Source organism: Echinops telfairi, unplaced genomic scaffold, assembly GCF_000313985.2.
Source record: "Echinops telfairi isolate 266 unplaced genomic scaffold, ASM31398v2 ScPeMD7_11;HRSCAF=52, whole genome shotgun sequence".
NCBI lineage: Eukaryota > Metazoa > Chordata > Mammalia > Afrosoricida > Tenrecidae > Echinops > Echinops telfairi.
This window is the reverse complement of record NW_022103908.1, coordinates 25,480,136-25,506,563: the sequence shown is the minus strand read 5'-3', so window position 1 is coordinate 25,506,563 and position 26,428 is coordinate 25,480,136. Positions and strand designations below refer to the sequence as shown.

General features: G+C 38.6%; 1 protein-coding gene across 1 annotated transcript in view; it reads right to left on the bottom strand.

The window, feature by feature from the left end:
* Nucleotides 1-26,428, bottom strand: part of DIAPH3 (diaphanous related formin 3) — a 528,414-nt gene that overhangs the window by 215,802 nt on the left and 286,184 nt on the right. Inside the window, exon 20 of the mRNA XM_004707907.2 lies at nt 12,535-12,664. Coding sequence (XP_004707964.1) covers nt 12,535-12,664 — 130 coding nt within the window. The remainder of the gene's footprint in view (nt 1-12,534; nt 12,665-26,428) is intronic.

Below are 26,428 nucleotides of genomic sequence, written 5' to 3'. Positions count from 1 at the left end.
GAACAGTTGGATTTTAAATAAGAACCACAGTGCTCTTAGAAGAAAGGCATGAACACATTCTCTAGGCTAATAAAATATTAATTTACAGTCAGACCTATTTGGTAAAATTAACAAAAGATATATTTTTCTTTGTTTTATTTTAATCGTTTTATTAGGGACTCGCACAACTCTTATCACCATCCATACATACATCAATTGTGTAAAGCACATTTGTACATTCATTGCCCTCATCATTCTCAAAACATTTCCTCTCTACTTAAGCCCCTGGAATCAGGTCATTTTTCCTCCTCCCTCCCCGCTCTCCCCTCCCTTATGAACCCTTGATAATTTATAAATTACTATTTTGTCATATCTTGCCCTGTCTGAGGTCTCCCTTCACCCACTTTTCTGTTGTCCGTCCCTCAGGGAGGAGGTCACATATAGATCCTTGTAATCGGTTCCCCCTTTCTACCCCACCCTCCTTCTACCCTCCCAGTATCGCCACTCATACCACTAGTCCTGAAGGCATCTTCCGCCCTGGATTCCCTATGTTTCCAGTTCCTATCTGTATCAGTGTACATCCATCCTCTGGTCTAGCCAGACTTGCCAGGTAGAATCAGGATCATGATAGTGGGGGCAGGAAGGAAGCCTTTAGGAACTAGAGGAAAGTTGTATTTTTCATCGTTGCTACATCGCACCCTGACTGGCTCATCTGCTTCCCGAGACCCTTCTGTAAGGGGATGTCCAGTGGCCTACAAATGGGCTTTGGGTCATCACTCTGCACTCCACCACCACCCCCTTTCACTATGGTAAGATTTTTTTGTTCTGATGATGCCTGATACCTGATCCCTTCGACACCTCGTGATTGCACAGGCTGGTGTGCTTCTTCCATGTGGGCTTTGTTGCTTCTGAGCTAGATGGTTGCTTGTTTACCTTCAAGCCTTTAAGACCCCAGACACTATACCTTTTGATAGCAGGGCACCATCAGCTTTCTTCGCCACATTTGCTTATGCACCCATTTGTCTTCAGCAATTGTATCATTGAGGTGAGCAATTATATTTTCATAGACGGTTCTTTGATATATATTCAAATACTTGTAATTTTTGTCACAATTTTCACATAAATCTGCATATGCCTTTCTTCCCTGAGGTCAGAAATCAGAACTACAGAAGAGTTTTAAATGTTCACCCTCAGAGATAAACTAATTTACTGGTGACTGTGAGCTGAGAGTCAAGTTTACCTTTCAGCTTTTCCACAGTTCTGTACTATAATAGTCCTATTTTAAACTATCAAGCATTTAAGCATTAGTTTCCACCAAAAAAAAGATGCTTCAGAACATGATAAACACGTAACAACAGAGGTCTATATCTGCGATGTGTATAATATTCAACACATTTCCTCAGGGCAATGGTTTTGTGATTGTGTGTGTGTGTGTATGGAAATGGAATGTGTGCGTTTAATGTGTTTCATGTAAAATGTTAACTCTAGAACTACTGACTTTCAAACGATGAGGCTGGTATTCATATATGGTTATTGAAGGCTTAGCAATGCTGGTCCAAATATGACAGGCTTGAAAAAAATTCCAATAATCCTCTGATGACATATTTCCCTTAGTGTTTCCAGTGCACAATACCTATTTAAAGTGTTGAAGGGCAAGGATACTACTTAGAGGACAAAGGTGCACCTCGCCTAAGCCAGGGTCTTTTCTATCATTTCATATGCATGAGAATTGAGTAAGGAGGACCAGAGAACAATCTACCTGTTTGATTTATCATGCTGGTGAAGAGCAGTTACAGTCCCAGGGACTGCCAAGGAACAAACAGGTCTGTCTTGATCAGAATGCTTCTGAAAATTAAGGGTGGCACAACTTCACCTCACGTAGAAGTGATCAGAAGAGGCCTGTCCCTGGAGAAGGACGCCATGCTTGTTAAAGGAGAAGGGCAGTAAAAAGGCGGAAGTCCTTCAAAGAGAAGGACTGACAGAGCGGTTGCAACATTGAGCTCAAACATAAGCACTGTGAGGATGGCCCGGGGCCGAGCAGTGTTTCATTCAGTTGTCCATGGGTTCTGGTGCACTGTGAGCCGCAAATGACTTGATGGCACCTAACAACAACAACAACATCAACAACCCATCTTTCCCCTACATTTCAAATGCCTACTGGTCCTTTCCTCTTAGATATCTAACAGGCATCAGAACTCACTATCTTACCATCCATATCAGCCCCTAAACCTCAGTAAAGAACTCCAACTTTCCATTTGCTCAGGCCACATCAAATCTTAGTATATGTCTTCTCCTTTTCTTTCATACCTCATATATCCAATCATCCTGTTTTAAAATCAAAACATGTTCACTTTTTGAATACTTTTAATCCTCTTTGCTACTTCCTCCTTGTCCAAATCATCATTACCCTCCCTTGAATGATCATAAGAGTATCCAAGGTGTTTTCACTGCTTCTGTTTTCTTCAGTTTTGTTCTCCACCCCACCCCTCCCTACTGTTCCTCTACAATTTGCCCCCTTCAGCACAGCAGGCAAATGACCCATTGAAAGGGTGTCAGATATCACGCCTGTGGTTCAGAATCTTCTAGTCACGTGCCATCTTACACTAAAGCCAGCATCCCGATTATAGCTGCTCTTGCTGTGCTTGCGACTGGTGACAACTCTATGGACAAAAGAAAGAACACGGTCCAAGCCGCACAATTGGGGTTAGGGTTGAGGCCGTGTGGCAGCCACTGTGTCAGTCCATCTCATTGGGAGCGGGTATGTTTCCTTTCTGGTCTTAGATCCCAATTCAGGAGCGGGCATGTTTCCTTTCTGGTCTTAGATCCCAATTCAGTCACTGTCCCCTCGACTCCCAGTAGTTTCCATGCTTCAAGACCCAAACATAGCTCTTGACTCTGCATGGAATGCGCTTCCTCCAAATACTCAAGTGCCTTGCCTACCTACTTCCTTTAGGCTTGCACTCAATCTAAAGTAGCAAACAATAGGAACATTTTAAAAAATAAATCCTGCTGTCACTATAGAGCTAACCAACTGACCCAGACTCTCTCCTGCTCTTTTTTTAATATTTTATATTCCTCACCTAAAATGGAAGAATCGAGAGAGCAGACCGTTTGTGTGTGTTTACTCTTCTAGTCAGTATCCAAAACGGTGCTGAGGAGAGAAGAGGCACTCAGTAACTGGTTGGTAAAGGCTAAAGCTGAGTAAATCTTATATAAGCCAATGTTATTTTGTTTTCTGTGACTCAGCCAAGCTCCTCACTGCCATCGAGTCGATTCTGATTAATAGTGAGCCTACAGGACAGAGTACATCCCTGTGGGTTTCTGAGACTGTAACTCTTTATGGAATAGAAAGTCTTGTCTTTCTCTTGCAGGGTGACTGGTGGTTTTGAACTAGTGACCTTGAGTCTAGCAGGCCAATGCATAACTACTAGGCCAAGGCTTCTTCAGTCAAGCTTATTCCTTACTAATACAGGTGCCTAGCATGATGTGTGCTTCCTGGTTCAATAAACATTTTGGAAGTTAGTTTTTTCCTTCTCCGGTAGGGTCAAAATATATTAAATTGATTAATAAGCACTAGTTCTTTCATCCTTAAAATAAGTGGTTTGACAGGCAGCTGGCGAAAAACTGCCAGAAAATGAGTGGGCTTCAAAAGGGCTTCCCTATCCATCACTTACTAATCTAGATCTACAGGAGATCTCTACTGGAGAGATTACCCCCAAATCATATTTCCTTAAGTCATTTATAGTTCCATGCAGCATTCCTTTATAATGGTGGGCTGGTAAGTATGCTTTTTAGATCACATTGAAACATCTCGGGGATGGGGTAGGAAGATAAAAACCTCCGAGTTGCTAGCGACCATTTATTTTTAAAAGTTGGCTACTAAGTAATAAATTCCTTCAAAAGAAATGCTATGTCAAAATTCAAAATGGGAAATAAAATTTTGTAAGTCCTGGGCTGCAGTATGGAAAGGAAAATAGAAATAATTTTGAAAACTTCATCCCTATACCATACCAGTATGTTGGATTTTTGAAACTACATTAAGCTGTCTATATGTTTATCATGTACATTGTATAACTTTCTGTATGTATATTATATCTATCAGGCAACACAGAGTTGGGATTTATTCAAGTAGCTTTTGAGTATGTATTACGGGTATATAATGTATTATTTATAAATGGTTAGCTGCGTCATTAAGGGCAGCATGTGCAGATGTGTGTCAACTAGATCTAATCGCTTCAGAACAACAGCAATAACAGCTACATCAACTGTGGAGAACATTTATACAGCGCTTACTAGGTGCTGAGACAGCTTTATAAATATTAACTTATTTAATTGTTATAAAAAATCTAAGTGCCATACTACACTGATCCTCGTTTCATGGATAAGAAAACAAAGGCCCAGGGGACATCTAACTCATCCATGGCCACAACTCTGCAAAAAGGCAGAATTGGGGTGTGAACTTTGATTTTCTAGCTTCAGACCGTATGATCTTAAGCACAGCCTCTCCTATAATGCAATGCTTTTTAGAATTGAACTGGGGTCATGCTTGCATTTTGCTCACTAGCCTAATTTGTTGGAGATATTGGAGCTATCATTAAACTCAAACCCCAAATTCCCTGCCATTGAGTGGATTCCGACCCTAGATGGGGTTTCTGGGTTGAATCTCTTTATGGGAACAGATAGTCTTATCTTTCTCCTGGAGCAGCTAGTGGGCATGAACCTTGGGGTTGGCAGTCTAACATTTAACCGACAGCACCACTAGGACTTTCAGCATTATCTGCCAGTCAAAAAACTCCTTGAATTAAGAGGCAAATATGAAGAAAACTTCAAAAGGATTGTGGGGAAATTCTATTATCTCTTAATTCCATCTCCTCACAACTTTCTGGAAGTTCCTCATATACAATTTTACCTGTTCTAATAATTTCATGTAATAGCATAAGGGGAGTCTATAAGTACTTCAATCGTCAACCTTAAATATAAAAATATTCCACAATTTAGTGATACGTGTATTGCAATAAATATGTTGCAAACACATCAGTGTAATTTCTCTTAACTATTTCATAATATTAAAAAACAATGGGATTAGCCTCGTGTAGGTATGGGAGTTATATGGACAAGAACTACCAATTCAAGATCATGCAAGTTACACAAATACAATCTGATATCTGGAGAGTGGTTAAAATTCCTGCCTGCTGTCTGTGACCATCTCCTTGCCTCTTCATGAGTTAGCAGACTGCCACACAATTATTCCAACTATTGTTTAGTTTCCATGTAGTATATACATTTGATTCATTAAGTCCTTCAGAATGCTCTTGTAATTTTTTTTTAATCTACCTCATTTGTCACATCCCACTGCATCCTGCAAAAACAGAGGTGCAGTAAACACTGCTTTACAAACTGGAGCCTAAGAGAGCCCCACAACCTCGGTGGTCACTGGTGATACTGATGTTAGCAATGGCTCATAGGTGACATTGATGGAACTACTCGAGTAGCTATTTCAAATTTGTTTCAGGCCAAAAGCCTGTAAACAGTGTACACTGTTAGTTTCTCCCAAAGATTAATGCTGTATTGATAGCACTTTCAGTCTGCTAACCTCTAAAAAGATATAGAGGTCTTCCTGATGTGGTTTGCTTCTTCTCCTTCATCTATCAGTCTAACGGGCAGCAGACTCAAATTATATCCCAAGCTCAGTACCTCAAAATTAGTAATCTTTAGCTACAAGCTGCTCCTCTATGCCAATGGTTTTCAATGTCAGACTACAGAACCCTGAAATCTGTGTGATTTTGGTCATATTCTTCCTGTTCCACTATCTGCCCTTCCAAAATAGCTTATATTGGGACAACAGAATAATTACCTTCAAAACTGCCTGTCCAAGTCTTGAATTTCAGACTTTTGATGCCAATTCTATATCAGTAATTCCCACGACAGATAGACAGGATTGAAACAAAATGCGATTCATTAGACAACCTGAAGCCTAGGGTCTCTTATCAATACAAGATGCTGGTAGGAGATTATAAATATTTTTTCATAAACGTGTAATTAATTACCCTGTTAATGCTCTAGTTACATCTCATTATCTTTCTCATATTAAAAGTGTTAATTTGTTAAATGTTAAACTGTAGACATGCTACTATTATGGGAGGTATATGTAAACTTACATGTGGCCTATTTTAAGGATGAATTTCATGACATCTGGTTTGGGGTAATATTAACATTATTGCAGAGTTCCTCGTGTGATGACTACAGATAGTCAACTGAGATCCCTGAGACATGCCTACACTGGAGTCACAGGCTAGCTTTTCCTGGCACAGCTTGTTATTTCACCACGTATCTGCAGAACCTGTACCAAGTAGCTGGGTGAATACGTCACCATTCTTGTCAGATTAAAAAAGACCAAAAGATTAAATGGTCAAACAATACCTATCACTATCTTCTTTTCAAAAAGTGACAAGAGACAACCCAGAGGTTTACTAGCTTTCCCTAGCTACTTGCTTGTAATGAAATTAGAACTATTCAATTACAAAAGCAAAAATATCGCATGAGTCCACTATTCCTTGGATAAAAAAAACCATGGCCTAGATAACAAAGGGAACGGACTTTGATGGCTTGGAGAGGAGGGGAGAAAGAGTGGAGAGATAAAGTAACAGACTAGCAAGTTGACAGGTTTTGACTTGGGTGAAAGGGGTGGTGGGTAAGAGGGGGACTGAGAAGGAGATAAGACATGGAAGAAGGTCATTGATGAGTAGATTGCATTACTGCTCTGAAATGTTGACTCCCCTATTTAATTCACTTTTTAAAAATGCATTAAAATTTAGAACTAGTGTAGCAAAAATAAGAATAAGTTGGTAATGAATCGTATTCATAGAGATATGGTGAATAAAAGAAGAACAAAACAAATTAAAATGTAGTATATAATCCAATAAAATTAATGAATTCTAAAATGAAATCCAGCCTTGAAATTAAATGTGGGTGGACACAAAGACATTTGTTTAGAATGCCTCCATATTTCCTGATACAAGACGATTAAAAAAAAACACAGAATAATGAAATTTTCTCACAAATATTTGAAGCTCCATGTATATGTACTAATGTGTATGCCATGTCTATTAGAAAAGGACTTGCGGCCTACTTGTAATTATTTCAGATCATGTGTCAATTTGAGGTTTGAGATAGAACCTTTAGTATTTCTAGAGAGATGACTAGTCACGAACCTAAATAGCGGACCTGTTTGCAGGTCCACAGAATGTTTGTACAACTGGTCTGGCACAGTGGAAATAATTTAGAATAGATTACCCTATTCTAAGATCAAAAGAACTATAAGTAAACAAAAGATTATCTTAAGTTAGAACACATTTTTAGGCTCATTAACTATTCAGTTAAAGCAATAACCCATATGGTTATCTCAAATTTTATCTTGTTTTCTCGAGTCATTTATTTAAATAAATATCTTCATCATGAACAATGTGTCCTTTCATGTTACTCCATTACATCAGCAAAAATGTCCCTAATGGGTATTTTTTTAAAAACTCTAATACTCCACAATGATTTAAAAGACCAAATTAAATCGACATATATATATATTCCACATATGATGACATCCAACTTCCAGCCTCCAGGATATAGTGGTTCCAACTAGTACAGTGTTAGCATCTGTTCTTAACTCTGCTACACAGCAATGTTTATATAGATTTGCAATTCATGCTTAAAAGATAAAATGTAATTGAATTAATAATAGCAAACATTCAAAGATATATTAAACTCACTAATAAATTTTAATTGGTATTTTTGTAAGGCTACAGCATGAGGAGATTAATGGAAGCCTTTGAAAACACTGTCTGCTTGTTATAACAGACAAATTTGAAATTTTCAAACACTACGCAGTTTCCAGGTGGCAGTCACCTGGAAATTAAGTGTGCTAAGAGCTCACAGTAGGTGAGTAAAAGACAAACATAATGCATTTAGTAAGGCATTTATCATAAAAGGTTGGAAAGGTACAAGGAACAGGAATCCAAGAGATATATGTGAGCAGTTAAGTATTTGGGTCAGATAGAAAAAATTACTAGCTAGAAGCACACAAATAATGCCTGAAAAGCAGAAAGAGGTCATAAAATATGTGGGAAAATCAAATATGAGATACCAAAGAATGTACTGGAATGCTACATAAAATGTGGAGACTGAGAAAATTAACCAAACTCTTGCTGGCCAGTCGTTAAATCTACACAGTGCATTACAGCACTGAATATTGCCCTGGCTTTAAAAGTTAATTCTATTCCCAGCCAGAGCGGATACTTGTCCAGGCTACACCCAGTTCTTAAACAGTGGTCTGTGGAATTTTCCAATACAAAGAAAGTATGCATTTAAAACTAAAGCACAGAGAGGGACACAGGAATTGGGGGCGGGGGTGGGGGGGGCAGGGTGCTTCTCAGGAATCAGCAGAACAAAGCACCACGGATAAATGGACATTTCTCATAAGTCACTTAATGAGGAGAATTAGGCAACAATCTGGCCCTAGCTGCCACCTCCTGTCGAGTGATGTACACAGAACCCACCACAGGGCTCTCTGAGGCACAGCTCTCTGCTATAAACAGATAGGAGGCGTGGCAGAAAGGAAATCCATAGAACACAGGGAGGATTTTCTGTAGATCAAGTGGGAGGGTTAGAATCAAGAGCCCCATTTTGGAAAACATTATGATACTGGTATGTATTATACATCCAGACGGAGATGGCCAGAAAGCTGGTGGATATTTAAGTGTGAGCTTAGGAAGTTTGGGACAGAAATTTGTAAGTCATTAGCACAACTACGACATGTAAATCCTTGGGAATTGAAGAAATCACTTAAAGAGAAGCCACAGGGAGAAAAAAAGAGAGGACGTTTGAATGTTTGGCTACTAACATGCTTTACACAATTGATGTATGTATGGATTGTGATAAGGCTTGTATGAGTCCCTCATAAAATGATTTTTTTTTAAAAGACTTAGAGCAGTGGTTCTCAACCTGTGGGTTGTGACCCCTTGGGGGGGGAGGTATCTCAAAGGACCCTTTCACAGAGGTCACTTAAGACCATCCAAAAACACATATTTCTGAAGGTCTTAGGAACCAAGACATCCCTCTTCTATCCATCTCCAGGCAGGTAAGCCCACATGCAGATAAACCCACATACTAGTACCGGCGTGAAGACTCATGTACCCATGCTACATCAGGCTTCAAGGCAACATTTCATTTATTTGTCCTTAGAAAAAAATATTTCACAATGTTAAATTATATATTGTTTTTGTGATTAATCACCATGCTTTAATTATGCTCAATTTGTGACAACGAAAATACATTCTGCATACCAGATATTTACATGATAATTCAAACAGTAGCAAAATGACAGTTATGATGTGGCAACAGAAATACTTTTATGGTTGGGGGTCACCGCAACATGAAGACCTGTAAGAAAGGGTTGTGGCATTAGGAAAGTTGAGAACCACTGGCATCGAGTCAGGTAGAGGAGTAAAGGGGACTGAGAAGAGGCGGCAGAAGCCAGCTGAGGCAGAAGTTAGGTGCGTGAAGATTTTCGGACAGGTTACATTCAGACCCAGACACTAAACTTGGGAACAGCAGTGAGACACGGGCTTGGTTTCTGACACAGATTAAGGACTCAACACATATTTGTTAAAAGAGTAAATGGCTAAGTGAGATAGGGACTAGACTAGCCTGGCATTTCTGAAATTCAGAACGGACTATCGAGGGAATGATGGAAAAATATGAGAGTTCTGATCATCCTGAAAAAGGCAGAGCTGAAGAAAGGGGCACTATATAAAAGTATCTTGGGTTTTATTATAGAGAAAATACAGTTACTCTTTCTACCCATTAATAAATGCCATTCCAATTTAATAATGAAACAGGGTTTTGTGAAATAATCAATAAAATCTTCATAGATAACAGTCAATTAGCTTCAACTGTTTACACAAGAGGGAAAACTGCATTCATCCCTGAGAAGTTTATAAAAGAAAGAAATATTACAAAGGTATACAGAAATACAATAATGACCACAAATATTTTGGGCAAAATACAACAGAAAAGCTGTAAGTCATTATCTCTTAGAAAAGGAGCAGTTCTAATGAAGTAGATTTTTGAAAACTGTCAGATGGGTAAGTTCATTAGTTGCAATGAAAGTTCCCCCTGCTGATCTAGCAAGATCTAATGAACAGGATTTGTTATATCTCAAAAATAATGGTACTTAAAACAAAAAATCCATGTAATAGCTCTGAGGAGATTTCAAATGATAGAAAAATATAAATGATAATATATAACAACCAGAGCATTGAACTTCTCCAAAGGAAGCAAACACAATTTCACCCCCAAGATTATCTTTATTCCTCTAAAATCCCGTTCATTCATAGAGTAATATAATCATAATAGACAATATGTTCAACAATCACCTACACTCTAAAGAAACTCTCAGGGATGGTTTTTATTTCAGATATGAAGTTGGTTGCTCCCTGTGAAACACATTAGCGGGATCTGCTGACCCATAGAATGCAGGCCTCTGCTACAACAGATGGAAACTAAATATCCCCCAAGGTCCCAGAAGTCCCACTGAAACCCCAAAGAAGAAAACAAACAGAAGAATCTTACTGCCAAATTACAACTCTAAAAGGCAATGAAAGTTAAGTAGTTTAAGAGAAAAAAAATGATAGGATAGACATTTTAATTATTAAATGGTATCTTATGAATGCCATTCACACCAAAGAGTCCTAGACAATTAATTCTACAACAAAAATCAATACATCTGAAATAGAAGGATATGCCAGCTTACTGTTCAGTTTTGGAACTAGTACCAAAGATGGGGAAGTGCTCAGAAATGTACACTATCATAAAAAAATGTGTGCATGGATGTACTTCTTGAAAAAGAGCTAGTGTTGATAAGTAGTTTACTATTCAAGAATTATTCCCCACTCTATCAAAAACAAACAAATAAAACCCCCAAATAAAAACCCCTTATGGTTCAATCCCACCAATCACTCAGGAAGAAAAATGAGGGCATATGCTTCTAAAAATATTGAAAGTCCCAGAAACCCTTATAGAATCACTGTGAGTCAGAATCAACTTGTTGGGTGTGCATATCGAGGCACTCCGCACACTTTTGCTCTTCCACTATATTTTGTTACTTAGTAATAAGCTTCAGGTCCATCAAGAACAACTACTTTCAATTAGTAATCAACTGCTTGATCAAATGTTCCAAAATTTCAGAATTGGCTTTAGGAAAGTCAGCTTCTGAGTTAATAAACCAAACAGATAAAAATTGTACAAAGAAATAATTTGGATTGTTTTTCCTTCTTAAATTGCACGAAAGCACCTACAATTACATATCCGTAATTTTCTTCTACATGGAAGAGGATTTTTGAGGCAATCAAGGTCAAAGTAGATGATTTAGTATCATGAGAACATTAAATTTATTAAATATGGTCATATTTGATCTTAAAATTTTAGGCAAAATGTTTCCAACTTTTCCACCAAGCTGCATGCTATACACAGGTCAAAGAAACATACATCGCAAAACAAAGCTGCAAAAGCAACTCATCCAATCATACACCGCTTTGCAGACATTACAGATCACATTTTGCAGAAAACAAAACAATGTAAAGAAACCTAGAACAATAAAAGTGATTTTTTTTTTATTTAAGGGGGCACATTCATTATAATATGGAGAGGAAAAAAGACCCTCCTTAAGTTGACAAATTTGAAAAGGCAATACTTTACGGACACTCCTTACTTTCAAATAGCTACTTCTAAAATGCATTCATATAATTGGCTAATTGAAAAGACATAGGAAAATGGAATTCTGCAAATGGTCACAAAATTGCATTTAAACTCCTTTTGTTTTCTAAGACCCTCTACTCCTGATTTGAGGTGATAGTGGCAGGAAGCAGGTGAGAAGCATGGGTATTAAGCAGAGGTGAGGGGACTGCTAACTGCAAGGTCAGCAGTTCCAAGCCACCAGCTGCTCAGTGGGTGACAGATGTGGCAGGCTGCTTTTGTAGAGCACTACAGTCTCGGGAATGGAAAGGGCCAGTGCTACTCTGTCTCACAGGCTCACTAAATCAATATCATCCAGCGGACCTGGAGTTTCTTTGTTTTTTGAGGAGGCAGAGAAAGAATGCTTTAACTGTGAAGGTTAGGTTTGGAATTCAAGCAAAATGGGGCCCAGATATCTAATAGTCGCTCGGTCACCCAGTGCTTTGCAGATAGCATGGAGTCTGGAGAATGTCTGCACTGGGAGGAGATGTGAACAGCAGAGTGGGTCGAAATGGCAGATTGGAAGGTTTAAAATGAAAAAACAGTATGGTTTTGAAGATAATGCCTCATATAACCAAACATATTAAACACACAGCTCCAATAATAACGACTCTTAAAATAATTATACCACAAACCTCTCTGTATTAGATAATTTGTATAAAAAGTGCTGTGACAAAGTTGGAAGTCTATACAGTAAAAGTCATTACTTTCTATCTTTAGGTACAGGTTAAAGACCCAGGTCAATTAAATGTTGTCTGTAAAGTCACAAACCTTTACTCGCTTTGTCTAAGTGCTCCAAATCCTCCACAAAATTCAGGATATCCGGGTACTTTTCCTCACAGATTTCCACCAGAAAATGAAGTAGTGTGGTTTTCTGATCTGCCGATTTGGTGTCCTTTAGCTAAATAGAAAGGCAGAGAGATAGAAGGGGGGGAAAAAAAGTAAACTTCCAACAATATTTTGATAATTGGCCTTTTCACATAAAGCTTACATTATATTTTGTAGCTAAAACATGAGCTTTAATGTTGTCTATTCCATTTTGAAAAATGAATATTTAAATGCCCACCCACTGCCATTGGGTCAATTCTGACTTATAGTGACCCTATAGGACAGGGTAGAACCCCACTGTGATGTCCGAGGCTGATGCTTGATGGGAGTAGAAAGCCTAGTCTTTCTCCTGAGGTTAGCAGCTGAGATAGTTAAAGATCATTGTGCCAACCTGGCCAATAAACACATGTGGGGTTAATTAAAGGGCGGAGACATAAATGGCTTGGTGAGCCTTCCCTTTCTAGTTCTCAGATCTCTCGCTTGTGATGGTCAGACCAGGGTGCAGCTGCCTTAGCCAATTCCCTGCTTCAACTGGCAAGGGTCACTTCCTGCAAAACATACCAGAGGAGAAGCCACATGGACCTACCCTGATGCATCCCTGGATGCTGGAGCAGCCATGTGGAGACCCCTGCCAGCGCTGAGGTGCTTACACGTTCACTGACTTGTGTTTTGTGAGATGGAGGAGGACTTTGTGGATTGGTGTTGGACATATGGGTTAATGTTGGACTTGTGGGCTTGGGCAGCATTGGGATGTTTTCTTGATGTGCACTTACCTTTTGTATAAAACTCTCTCTTATACATGAGTTTCTGTGGATTTGTTTCTCTAATGTACCCAGAATAATACAGCAGCACAACACATAGAATGACGGTACTACGAGGGCCCCTGTGCATACGTACATGTGTTCACGGGAACACCCTGTGAAAGCACACCTGTCATCAGTGAGATGTCTGCACACAAGTTCTCTCAGTGATTCACCTATCTCAGTCGTATTAGGGCACTTTCATATAAATAAAGGTATTATTTTAAAAAGAAAAACATTTTATTGTGAATTGGGCAGAAGTTTACAGAGCACATCAGTTTTCCCTTCAATATTTCATACACATTTATGTCATGTCATTGATTACAGTTTTCACAATTTAGCATCACTTATTCCATACCTCATCCTTCCTTAACCCTTTTGAACCTTGCCCTTGGGTAAATATTTCCTTTTTGATAGAGAATTGTTGACTATGCTAACACCTTACAAAACTATCTGTTGCTTGGCCTTGAAGACTGAGCGAAGAGGAGAGGTTATTTTAAAGTATGAAGGCTGACCAATGGCCAAAGTTTCTGGGATGCCTCAAGTTTCTACCTAAGAAATTCTAAAAATAAAAAAAGGGATACCCAGGACTAATTGGAGCCCTGGTGGTGTAGTGGTTACATTGGGCTGTTATCCAGATGGTCGGTAGTTTGAAAACAACAGCAGCTCCAAGGGAGAAAGCCTGGGCTTTCTACTCCTGTACACAGTTACAGTCTCAGAAACCCAGAGGGGGTCGCTGTGAGTCAACAATGACTCCAGTGGCAGAGTGTGTGGGTGGTGGGGTGAAGGGTACCAAAAAGCTTTTAACACAAAACAATAGTTTTCGGATGGATTCAGCATTCTATGGGAGGTCAGGAAGACTTAAGGATGAACCCAGGACAGACGTCAGCTAGGAAGACTATGGCAACAGCTTTTTAGGATTTCCAACATATAACCTTGATTGATTTTCTCAAAGGAGCTGGAATGATCACAGGGGATTACTAGGAAGAAATCCTTTCAGATAACTGAAAATGCATTGGTGAGGAATAGATTTGCGTGTACGAATTTTTTCCCCATCACAATGCACCTGCCCATTCTTTAAGAGTAGCCAGGGCTGTCCAAGGAAAATTTTGTTGGAAAACCTTACTCCATCCGAATCTTACCCCTTCGGATTCCTGTTATTCTCCAATCTCAAAAAGACGAATTTAGAGGAAACATGACTTGAGTTCCGTAGGTTCCTTTTTGACATGGTATACATACATCGAAGAATGAAACTTTTTCAGGGCAGGGTTAGGAAGATCTGAACCTAGATGGAGGATGTGTTGAAGAACAAAAGCTTGACATTTTGACTTACCCTCATACTAGAAAAGCTGCAATGTTACTTATAATTGATTGATCAAAAGCATTAATATTTGTTATAAAGAAGAAATAACTTTGTTATAGCCAATTAACATGGTCCTTCTAGTCATAGTTCCTTATAAAATTTTAGATTCCTTATATAATTTTAGATTCTATGAGCCTCTATAGGGGCCCCGGTGGCATAATGGTTACAGGTTGTGCTACTAACCACAAGGTGGGTGGTTTGCAAGCACCAGTCAGCCACTCTACAAGCGAAGATGAGGCTTTCTACTCCTGTAAAGAACTACAGTCTCAAAAATGCATAGTAGCATTTCTAATCTATCTTATAAGGTCACCCTGAGTCTGACTCGACTGGTTGGCAATGAGTCTAGTTTTGGATACACCTCTGGTTGTAGTCCATAGGGCACACTTTGGAGGGCATTCTCTACTACAGTAATGGGCAGGATTAGGGTGGGATTAAGATCTGACATTGCAGCCCTGGTGGTATAGTGTTTACACATGGGGCTGTGATCTGCAAGGGTAAGCAATTTGAAACTACCAGTCGCTCCATGGGAGACAGGTGGGTTTCCTACTCCCATAAACAGTTACAGTGTCGACACTCTGAGGAGAAATTCACCCTGTTCTTTAGGTTCACTATGAGTAGGTAGGGATTCAGTGGCAGTGAGTTTGTTCATTTTTGAAGATATGACATTAGTAGATGGTAGAACGCAACTATACCCTCTGTATCCTTGGGGGCATCTTTGACTCTATGATAATAGAGGATGTAACAAAAGACACTATCCTTTGTTTTCCTAGGATGGGGCATATATACTGGTACCACAGTATATTTCCAACTCGTATGACCTTGCCTTGAAAACCATGCCTCTATTTCCTGTCTGAACTTTGTTGAAGCAAGAAGACCTGCTATGACTTTGGGGCATTTGGGGCTTCTGGCTCTGGACCCTGGCTACTTCAGGCTCTCTCTGCCTGACCTTAGATTGGGGACTGAACAGCACCTCCCACACATGAGACATTTACTCCAAGTTTCATGAATTTCTGTGGGACTTTGCAGAGGTGCAGAACCCAGGGATATGAGGAACTATACTCATGGAACTAGGGGTGGGGATGTAGCAGAATAGCATCTTGGAAGAGTTGGACATTTCAGACATCTTTAATCTCCAACTCTACTCTGGTATTAATTCTTCTAAAAGAAATTAGGATCACAATTGTGATCAGTCTAGTAGGTAATAATAGATGACAATACATATTTATGATGAAATGACTAGGAAAGTGGGATACCCTGAAAGGCTACACAAAAGAAGTACGTAAAACACCCTGGACATTCACTTATGTATTTAGTTAGCACATATTTGTTGAATGCCTGCCAAGTACTGTAATTGTTAACAAATGACAACAAAGAAGACAGAACGTTTTCCCAAGAAGCTGATTAGTGAGGGAGCCAGAAAAGAATATAAACATTTAGTCTGGCATGACAAATATTGTGTGTCATCAAGTCAATTCCAACTAATGGTGACCTCAAGGAACGGCGAACTGCCCTACAACGCAGTAAGCTGTCATCTTTACGGCAGCAGAATGCTAAGTCTTATCTCCCACAAGAGGCCGGGTTGGCTTTGAATGGCCAACCTTTTGGTTAGGTGTCAAGCCCTTCACTATTGAGCCCAAAGGAATCCTTCAGTGGAACAAATATAGCTAAATATAATTAAAAATACATATAGGTTAAAATACATATAAGATATAGTTAAAATATATATATTACATATATCGAAATATAATTTTTTTAAATCATAGACCACATCTAGAAGAATATGATATCTAAATTGAATCTTGGAAAAGAGGGCTATATGGTGATAAGGAAGCAGAAAACTGAAAATGGCAATATCATGAGCAGATGGAATAATAGCATTTGAGAAAGAAAGATGAGGAAGCATGTGGCACATCTGGGGAGCGTACATGCTCTAGCATGAAGGGCACATGAATAGTGCTAGTAGAAAACATGGAGAGGCAGGGAAAGATCAGTGATTAAAAGGAAGGGCATGTCATGCAATGGAAATAAGCTCTGATTCTAAAAGTGCTGGCAGTTATAAGCTGTACAAGAAAGAATCAGATACACATTTCAGAAGGGCTCCTCATTCAAAGTGTGGGTAAAATATTAGAGCAAGGGTAATATATATTATAGAAAAGGGAAGAGTAATTTAAGAAGCTGTGGCAAAGAGGGACAGGAGAGATGGCCTGAATTGAGGTTGTGCCTGGAAATGAAGCAAGACAACAGAGTGAGTCTAGAAGCTCTGCTAAGGGCATTGATTGTGATGGCACAAGCAAAAATTTTTGAGAAGCAGAGTTGAGTAGGATAAGCAAAAAAGATAACCACTTCTTTGGACAAATTGAGTTTGAAAGTTCATTATGACTGAATATAAATATTCTGTCCATTGCTTGGTACTTTATTTATAAGGAACACAGATTCACAACATCTAGCTGAGGGATGCCTCCTAAGGGTAGAAATACCCTTAGGACAGATAAGTAGATTCATAACCTCAGGGTATTAGTAGAACAAAACAATGCTTCTCAACCTTTTTGGCATTACTGCCCCATTACAACTCCTCCACGCCCTACCCACCTCTTGCAAAAGATCCTTGGAGGACACACCCAATTTATCTCAACTACTAACCTAAAGGTTGGTGGTTTAAACCACCCAGTGTGCTGAAGGAGGCCTAGTTCTAGAGTGGTTATGCTTGGGGCTGCCAATCGAAGGTCAGCAGTTCAATACCACCAGCTGCTCTGAGGCAGAAAGATAGGGCCCTCTACTCCCATAAAGATTTAGTCTAAGACAAAATAATAATAATTTATAAATTATCAAGGGTTCATGGGGGAGGCGGGGAGCAGGGAGGGATGGGAAAATGAGGAGTTGATACCAAGGGCTCAAGTAGAAAGCAAATGTTTTGAGAATGATGAGGGAAACAAATGTACAAAAGTGCTTGACACAATGGATATATGTGTGAATTGTGCTAAGAGTTGTACAAGCCCCTAATAAAATGATTTAATTAAAAAAAAAAGACAGTCTAAGAAACCCATAGGGGCAGTTCTGCCTTGTCCTGCAAGGTCTCTCTGACTTGACATCAACGCAATCTCAATGGCAGTGAGTGAGCGAGTGCTGCTGAGGAAGAAAGGCCTGGGTATCACATTTTATAAAGACTAGAGATAATGAAAGCCTAAGAAGCAGTCCACCTATGCTTATGTACTGCGCTATTCTGTGTTTTGTACACAAAAGAGTAGGATATATGATATGTTCCCTGTTTAAACTGCACGATATAGAACTATCAATGTGTAAGGCATTAGCTGACTAAGCTGAAATCTAAAGTGATGGCTACACATAATTTGGTTTTCGTGTCTCAGTGAAAAGAAAGGATGTGAAGGGGATGGATGTAGAGCACCTATGATAGCTGGTAGCATTCCCTACAAGTGAGTAAGTGTTCAGAAGAGATACATTTATTGGGGAAAAAAACAAAAAAAGTTTCATACCAGAATTTAATTTAGAGCTGGAAATTCTTGGCACACCTACTCAACAAAAGCCCTAGTTTCTTACTTCCTTCCCAACAATTTCTTACTTAAAAATAGGATACTATATTGATTTTGCCATATGTAAAATTTTTCAAATTCTACTTCTCTAGAAATTACATCACCATCAGAAATATATTGAGTAATAGTTAATATTCATCGAGATAGAATGTGAGGGATTATGTGTTATCACAGATTTTTACCATATGTCTACTAACTGATGCAAAACCCTCCACATCCCGGGGAAACATTCAGCTATCCTCCCACTCATCCAACCTCACACGATTTACTCAGGCACTAGGTCCCAATGCTGCCCTGGTCTTCTGAAGAATGACTCTTGACAATTTCAAAACTGACTGAATATAATTATTCTGTCCATTGCTTGGTGCTTTATTTATAAGGAACACAGTTTCACAACATCTAGCTGAGGGATGCCTCAAACATGTTGACCACTAGCTACTGTAACTCCCACTCAAATGTCTAGCTATACTGGGAGGGCAAAAACCTTCCCGGAACTAGTCTTGGGCAAGTTACTGGGCCTTCGTTTTTACATTTATAAAATAAGAAAGTAGAACTCGCCAGAGAAAATTATCTATGAGTTCACTTCCTATTCTACAAACAGTTAAGTATTTATTATAATGGACCCAAAGAGTTAATAAAAATCAACCCGAGTTGATGAAAACATTTAGCAAGCTTTGCTGTTTTGCCAACGAGATGGAGGGTCAAGTTCTCAGAATTATCTCCTTCAGAGACTCGTCATTGAAATCCCTATGGAGCACAGCTTGACTGAAACACACCGGCGAGGACTGACTGATGACACCTGGTTGAGAGATGCTGCACCTAAGACATCTAACTGAAAATACACAAAGGCAAACTCGAAGGAAAATGAGGAAATCTAGTTCTCCTCTCAGTTCAGAACTTATTTTTGTGTGCATGCTTAGGATTGTGGAACCTCACACTTCTAACAAAAATGAACCGTGAGTTAAATCATACTTGGAAAAGTCACCTTACAAACTCCGTAGCTGTGTCCTATCTTAGTATGAACAAAATACTGCCATCTTAGAATGAGCCACCCAAACCAACCAAAAACAAAAGGCACTTTCACTAACACAACAGTTTTCTCTTAGACAGACAAAACTCAGGATAAAAGTTGTCTTCTTATATATAACAGTCCAACAGCAAGTGAAGCTCTTATTATTTTTCCACATTTGTTTGTGTGGGACCATTGCCCTTTCTCTGGATTCTGGGTCCCCAAGCATCAGCAACACACCCCTTTCCTAACAATGCTCCTCTTTTGTGAATAGACATCAGTTACCCTCGTGAAATGCTGACTCAGATAACCACCTTCAAGCTCGATATCTGGTGAAACCAGGAAAGGGTTTTCTAGTAATATTTTTGATGTAATTAAAAAGTCAGTGAGGCAAACACATGAGGGGAGGGAAGGAGAATAAGAAGCAAACAGACTGAAACCAACATCGAGCCCACTTCCCATTAGTGGATTCTGACTCACAAGGGCCTTATGGGACAGAACAGAGCTACTCCTTGGGGCTGGGGGGTGTGGACTTAACCCACTGCCTCTGCAGACTCTTCACACATGCAGAGGGGACTTTTAAAAAGGGGGAGGAAGGATTAACGTAAATATTAATGCATCAAGAAAATGTATGTAATATAAGAAGAATCTATTGGATCATTCTTGACCTGTATTCATAGGCAATAAAAATTCAAACTCAGAACTCCGGAGCATAATGTAGCTTACAGTATCTATCAGTTTAATAAATATTAAGTAAGCAGTTCAAACACAGACTCAAATTATTCAGAGACATTCATTAAACTAAGCACTAATTTATGGAGGAGGTTGTTATCGTGGGCTGGATTTTCAAAAGTATCAGCTGATTAACAAGCAGCATATTAATAGGCTAATAATAAAAATTGCACTCACTGAATAGGATAAGGAAGCACACTTCTCCAATGCTGCCAAATCTGCATTGAATGATCACGACACGGAAATGCCACTCACAGGCTCAAAGAAATAAATTTGAAACTTGATCTAACAAATGACAAAAGGGTCAAATAAGCAGCCCAGTCAGTGGTGACCTTTTACTGGTCAGGAATGAATGGTGCCTCATGACAATGAACTCGGCAGCTCTAAATTCCGGGGAAGACGCTTGCTGTGTTTCCTAACATATTTAGGCGATATTGCGCAGTACTGCCAGAAGTTTTCTTCTTCCCGCAGTTACTCCACACTTGCCTATTTTCACTCTCCCACAGCATCTTTCTTTTTCCTTTTTAAATCAAGGCTTCCAAAAGCATGAAAACATGGTAATTTGTATTTTATATTAAAAAAAAAAACTTTACCTATTTGCTCAGTTTGCATTTAATCTTTTCGGAGAACATTAATAATAAGAAGGATGTACTTTATTTCTACAATGGCAGCATATCGTTATAAGTGACTGAGCTAGGGGAAGAAAGGCATGGCAGACATGGCTAATTCTGTTGTATAGATAGAACAAGTTAAGCATACTTTGTAATGTTAACTCTTGGACAGAAAATGAAGCTAAAGCATTTGGTTTACATTTTTGTTCAGATTAAGAAATATATTTTATCTAACTTTTAAGAAGCTTGGCTCAACATGATTCCTTTTATATTATTGTCAAGAGAGTTATCTTGCTGATGAGCAATCACCATTGTTAAATAGAATTTTTCGGTCAAGTATTCTTTCCTTAAGGTACATTTAATGTGGCGTAGATGTCAAATAAACAAAAAGATGGATGGAGTTTCTCCAACCACTTCGTTCATTCCAGACAAAATAATGTTAAAAGCAGATCCTGTAATAAATCATGGCCTAGTTGTCAGTCTGGAGAACTCCTTTGTTTCTATGATGCAAGGCTTTGGAGTGGGGGGTGGTGGGGAATCGGAATGGCTCCTAAAGAATATTCCGAGGAAATTATTAATAATAACAATGATAACCACCACAACAACTGAACTTGTTGGTGATTTTTAGACCTCAAAGAATTCTAAGTGCTCATTCTCTGAATAATGAAAACATACAGCTTAGTAATATTGAAAATAAGTAGCTCTTCCCTCCATCAAGTTGCTAGAATCTATATATTTTTGGTGCACACCAAACATATGACACAATCCTGAAAATCTTGTGGTGGCTGGCCTCGTGAAGATCTTAGAAACCCCCACCTTGTACTTCACATTCATGCTGACAGGGACAGCAGCAGTTTTCATTTGTTTGGCTTTGGCTATGAGGCAGGTTGAGAAATGGAAGGGCATATTGCACTGGTAAATCGGTAGCTCAAGACCTCTATAAAGCCATGCTTTCAGTGACTCATAGAACACTGCAGAAGAACTCCGGTGCTGTTGAAGAACACTGAAAGTACTATGGACGGCCAGAAGAACTAAATATGCATATGCATGGATGCTCAGGAAGAAGTAAAGCCAGAATGTTCCTTAGAGGTGAGGATGGAGAGACTTCATTTCGTTTTCTTTGGACACGCTATCAGGAGGGGCCGGTCTCTGGAAAAAGACTTGTTAGAGTACAGGAGCAGCGAAAAAGAGGCAGGCTCTGAGCAAACGGATTGGCACAGTGGCTGTCACAAGGGCTCTAACATCGCAACTGTGAGGATAGCGCAGGACCAGGTAGCGCTCCTGCTGCAGTGATCAAAACATGCAAGATCCCTATGAGGGAAGAATGATTACTATAGCTGTTCTTAATAAAAGTAAATATATTTACACAGACAACAGGGCTTACCCAAGAGCACATAACTACTTAATGGGTAAAACAGAAATGGAACTCCAATTCTTGTGACTCTAAAGCTCTTAACAACATACAATATAATTTATTTATAAGTCTTTATTTAGTCTGGCTTATTATTTATTCCCCAAGTGAAACAGAATTCTCAGGAACTGTGAATAAATATGGTAGTAAAACTAAAGAGCAGTAATGCAGTTCGAAATACTAAAGCCCTAATAATCTGCTGATTGCACTGTGGCTAGCCTCCGAAAACCGACACCATCTCTCTCCCGAGAGAATTTCTAGTTCTGCAAGCATTATATTCTATTGCTTTACTTATAAAATATATAAACTGCCATCTGGAATCTATCACTCAGTCTTACTGTATTTATAATTAAGATTAAGCTGATAAAATATTATACCAATATGATTTGAGGAAAACTGAAAGTTTAAGCTTTAAAGACTTACTCAAGTTTATTAACTCACATCAAGTCCCAACTTGAATCTTTTGGAAAGTGAAGTATACATACAAGCATATAAAATGACTTCTATGATGAAGGCAAAAATACCCACGTGAATGTGGATGCCTGTGTCCCCAGTGACTGAGACTGTCATAGGATTCTGGCAGCTGAACGAATCAGTGTGCAAGTACAAAGTGACAGGTGAAATCGACTGCCTTTACAGAACAGAGTATCACCTTTGCTATGCCCATTAACCATTAATAAGAAAAGAGGTGAAACGTAAAGCAAGAAGATGCTTTAAACAACTTTGGCTTTTGTCATTGCAACAGGCTAATTTCTACTGTATCCCCATAGACATATGCGATATTGTATTTCTAACATATTTCACTAGGATTTTAATGAGCATAGCAACTGCTATATGAATACTGTTTTGCATTAAAAAATCCGTTTGTTACAATATCTACTATATTACTCAATGTTCTGTTAATTTATACTGCCACAAAATTATTTGAAATACCTCACTGCTCTTTCCAAAATGGCCTATTTATCAACTTATTTAGTATCTTGAGATTAGAAAACATTACAATTACAACAAATAGGAAAAGAATAAGATAAATAACTCACATTCGAAGCAATACTATTACAATACATATATGAATATAAAGATGATATGCTCTCTGATTATCAAGTATATAAAAATACACGGTTATCAAAGATAATACTTATTAAAAATATACAGTCTATTTAATAATGTTGTATGGATGCACCCTCCCTGAAACAAAGACTATGAACCAGGGCCGCATAATCCTGGCAGGGCTACAGTGCAATTCGTATTTTGATACACTGCTAATGGCATAGGCCAATCAGTTAAATCCTCTAGGAAAACATTTTCTTAATATATGCCAAGAGCTACAAAAATATTCTTGCTTTGGTATGGTTTCAGAAACTCCATGATACAAACCGCAAGCACCAAAGCTATTGAGCTACAGCGTTTTCTTTGTTTTTCAGCTCAATGAGTTTTTAATCATAATTGTAAAGGGAATGAGTAATTTAAAAAAACAGAAAACTGGAGTCAAAGCTAAGAAAATGAAAATGTTTAAATCCTTAATGGAAATGAATCAAATAAACTTTAAATTAGCCGTAACTTTTTTTTTAATTAGGCAGAAAAATAACAAAAGCTTTTGGTAAACTTGAAAGGTGGTAACAACTACCCTCATGTGATATATAGCACAGGTGCTATTTTTCAGTTTGTTAAGGTTGTGGTGGAGAAAGCTTCATTCTGAACTCATCCACTGTGGAACGATGGTTCAAAGCTACCTAGGCAACACCGTCATATCATCCTCCAGAAAACAAAAGTGCACAATTAACACTGAAAAGGTATGCCAATAATACAGCTGTATTTTTTGCCTCTGATCAGAAAAATGCAGAAACCATTCGGCTCTGGATGAAGGAATGGTCAACTGTAAGGACCTTAAGTGTCAAGAGTGGGGTATCTTGTCTAATTGTAGATTTTTCATTTATAAAAACAGAAGATTGGATTAAACCAGATGATTACAATGGCAAACATATGCTTCCCTTTGGGCATGACCTCCAAGGGGTAGGTGCTGCTGGGAGAATGGTGTGGAAAAGGGCTCTGAGGGCGAGGGAAGGACCCAGAGCAGCGGTGCTTGTTAGGACTGACAGAGGCAAACAAAATACACCTGGTGTCCTCGCTCATGTTTTATGGTGCTAGGAAGGGAAAGTTTCTGATTTTTAAATACTTATGTTGAAATAAAATGACATGGATAGACGTTATCTAACGACTACTCAGTAAAACTGATTATATATTTCTATAGGAAAAAAAGTCATAGATTAAATATGTTAATGGATGAGTCAAAGGGATTTAAGAATTCTAAAGTTTTCTATTGCTTTGTAAATCAGTAGTTCAGTGATTTAATTGGCTGGATAGATAATAAGAATGGCATTTGCAAGTTTGGGGCATTGGCAAGAAAAAAAATTCTTTCAAAGGATGCCAAAATATACTAGTATAATTTTCCAATCGCATGCAGAATAAAACTGGTTCAGAAATATATAATGAATGCAGCTGGAACAATGGATTTGTCTGGCAGAAATCTTTCTTTAAAATAATGATAGTGTAAAGGAATAGGTGTTATACAAGGACCACGTTTTCACAAAGAGATGCCCAGTACTAGCCGATGTGACGGTGTAGAACAAAACAGAAACATTCTGAGATAGCAGAGGTGCTCTGCCTCGTGCTTTCAAAAGCACTGAGATTTGACCTGTGCAGGGAGGACCTTGCAAAATAACTTGGGACATTGACTGTCAACTTATTTGTTGCATTTTTTGCCTGAAATCCATTAACTTTTTAAAAGCTCTTTTCAAAATACTGTTCAGTTTGGCATGAAAGAAAAACCATTTTCAGCACTCATCCATCAGTGAAGGAAGTGTTTCTTTTTCGTTATTATGATGATTATTTTCAGGTGTGGTTAATTTTTGGTTGTGTTTGTTTATTGTGATCTGTTGGCTATGGAACACCGACTAGGGGTTTTACCCTCTGTGATAGATAAATATGGCAGAAGAGAAGAAAGTGATTGAGATTACATATTAAAAGAAAACCGAGATAGCTTTTGTTAACAATCCCCCTAATTAAGATCCACACATAAGCTTTCAAAAGTAATCAGTCTAGTGGTGTGGGGCCCAGGTATAAGTATTTCTTAAAGGATATAATGAGTTTTAAATCAACAAGAACAAAAAAGGAGCTGTTTACAACTTTAAAAAGTAAACAGCTTTAAAAAGTAACTCATTGGGTTTCGAGAAGTAGCAAATAAAAATAAATACATGGTTGTTTCTAAAAATCTTGACCACGAAAGCCTTAGGAAGTCACTTACTTTTGGTTAGCCCCCATTTGTAAAATGACTATCTAGATAAGTGGTCCTCAGCCTTCCTAATGCCACGACCCTTTCATACAGTTCCTCATGTTGTAGTGACCCTCAAACCATAAAATTATTTTTGTTGCTACTTCATAACCGTAATTTTGCTACTGTTATGAATTGGGAGTCCCCTGTGAAAGGGTCGTTTGAGCCCCAAAGGGGTCGCGGCCCACAGGTTGAGAACCGCTGAGCTAGATGATTGGAACAAAACTTCCGGCAGCAGAAAAGAGGACTTCTGCACAAAAATCATTCTTGCCCACTACCCACTTACTTCTACCCTTCCAATGCTCAACTTGCAATACCCATTCCCAGCATCCTTTGTTAAGCAACATTTAGGTGAGCTCGTTCTAACTTCTACTGCTGGAAAGCCATAGAGATACATGAAGCCATGACTTAAAGTGCTCAGTGGTTACTGGTTTCTGTAACTTTCCCAAAGTTACAGCATAAATATTACTAAAAATTAAGTCATTCAGTACTCCAAATTTTGTATTTACTATTCTAAAATAGCAGATCAATTTATTTAATTAACTAAAGAGCTATATTTTGCAAGTCCAACATTCTGTTGTGTTAGTTGGATTAATTAAAAAAAAAAAGGAGCATCAACCAAGGGCTCAAAGTGGAAAGAAAATGTTTTGAAAATGATGATGGCAACATATGTACAAATGTGCTTGACAAAGTGGATGGGTGGATGAATTGTGACGAGAGTAACACAAAACAAAACAAAAGCTCACTGCCATCAAGTCATTTCCCACTCCTACCAGGAAGACCTGCACCCTGGGGGTTTCTGAGAAGGTAAATCTTTAATGGGGTAGAAAGCCTCGTCTTTCTCACCCTGAATGACGGGTAGTTTTGAACTGCTGCCCTTGCAGTTAGCAGCCCAACTCGTAACCACTACATCACCAAGGATTGATAATTATTATCTGTAAAATTACAAGCCAAAAATCACGGAAACCAGGTGGTTCTGGAGGGCTGGGTAAACTCATTATTTTGCTAGAAGGATGATCTACTTACTGGGGG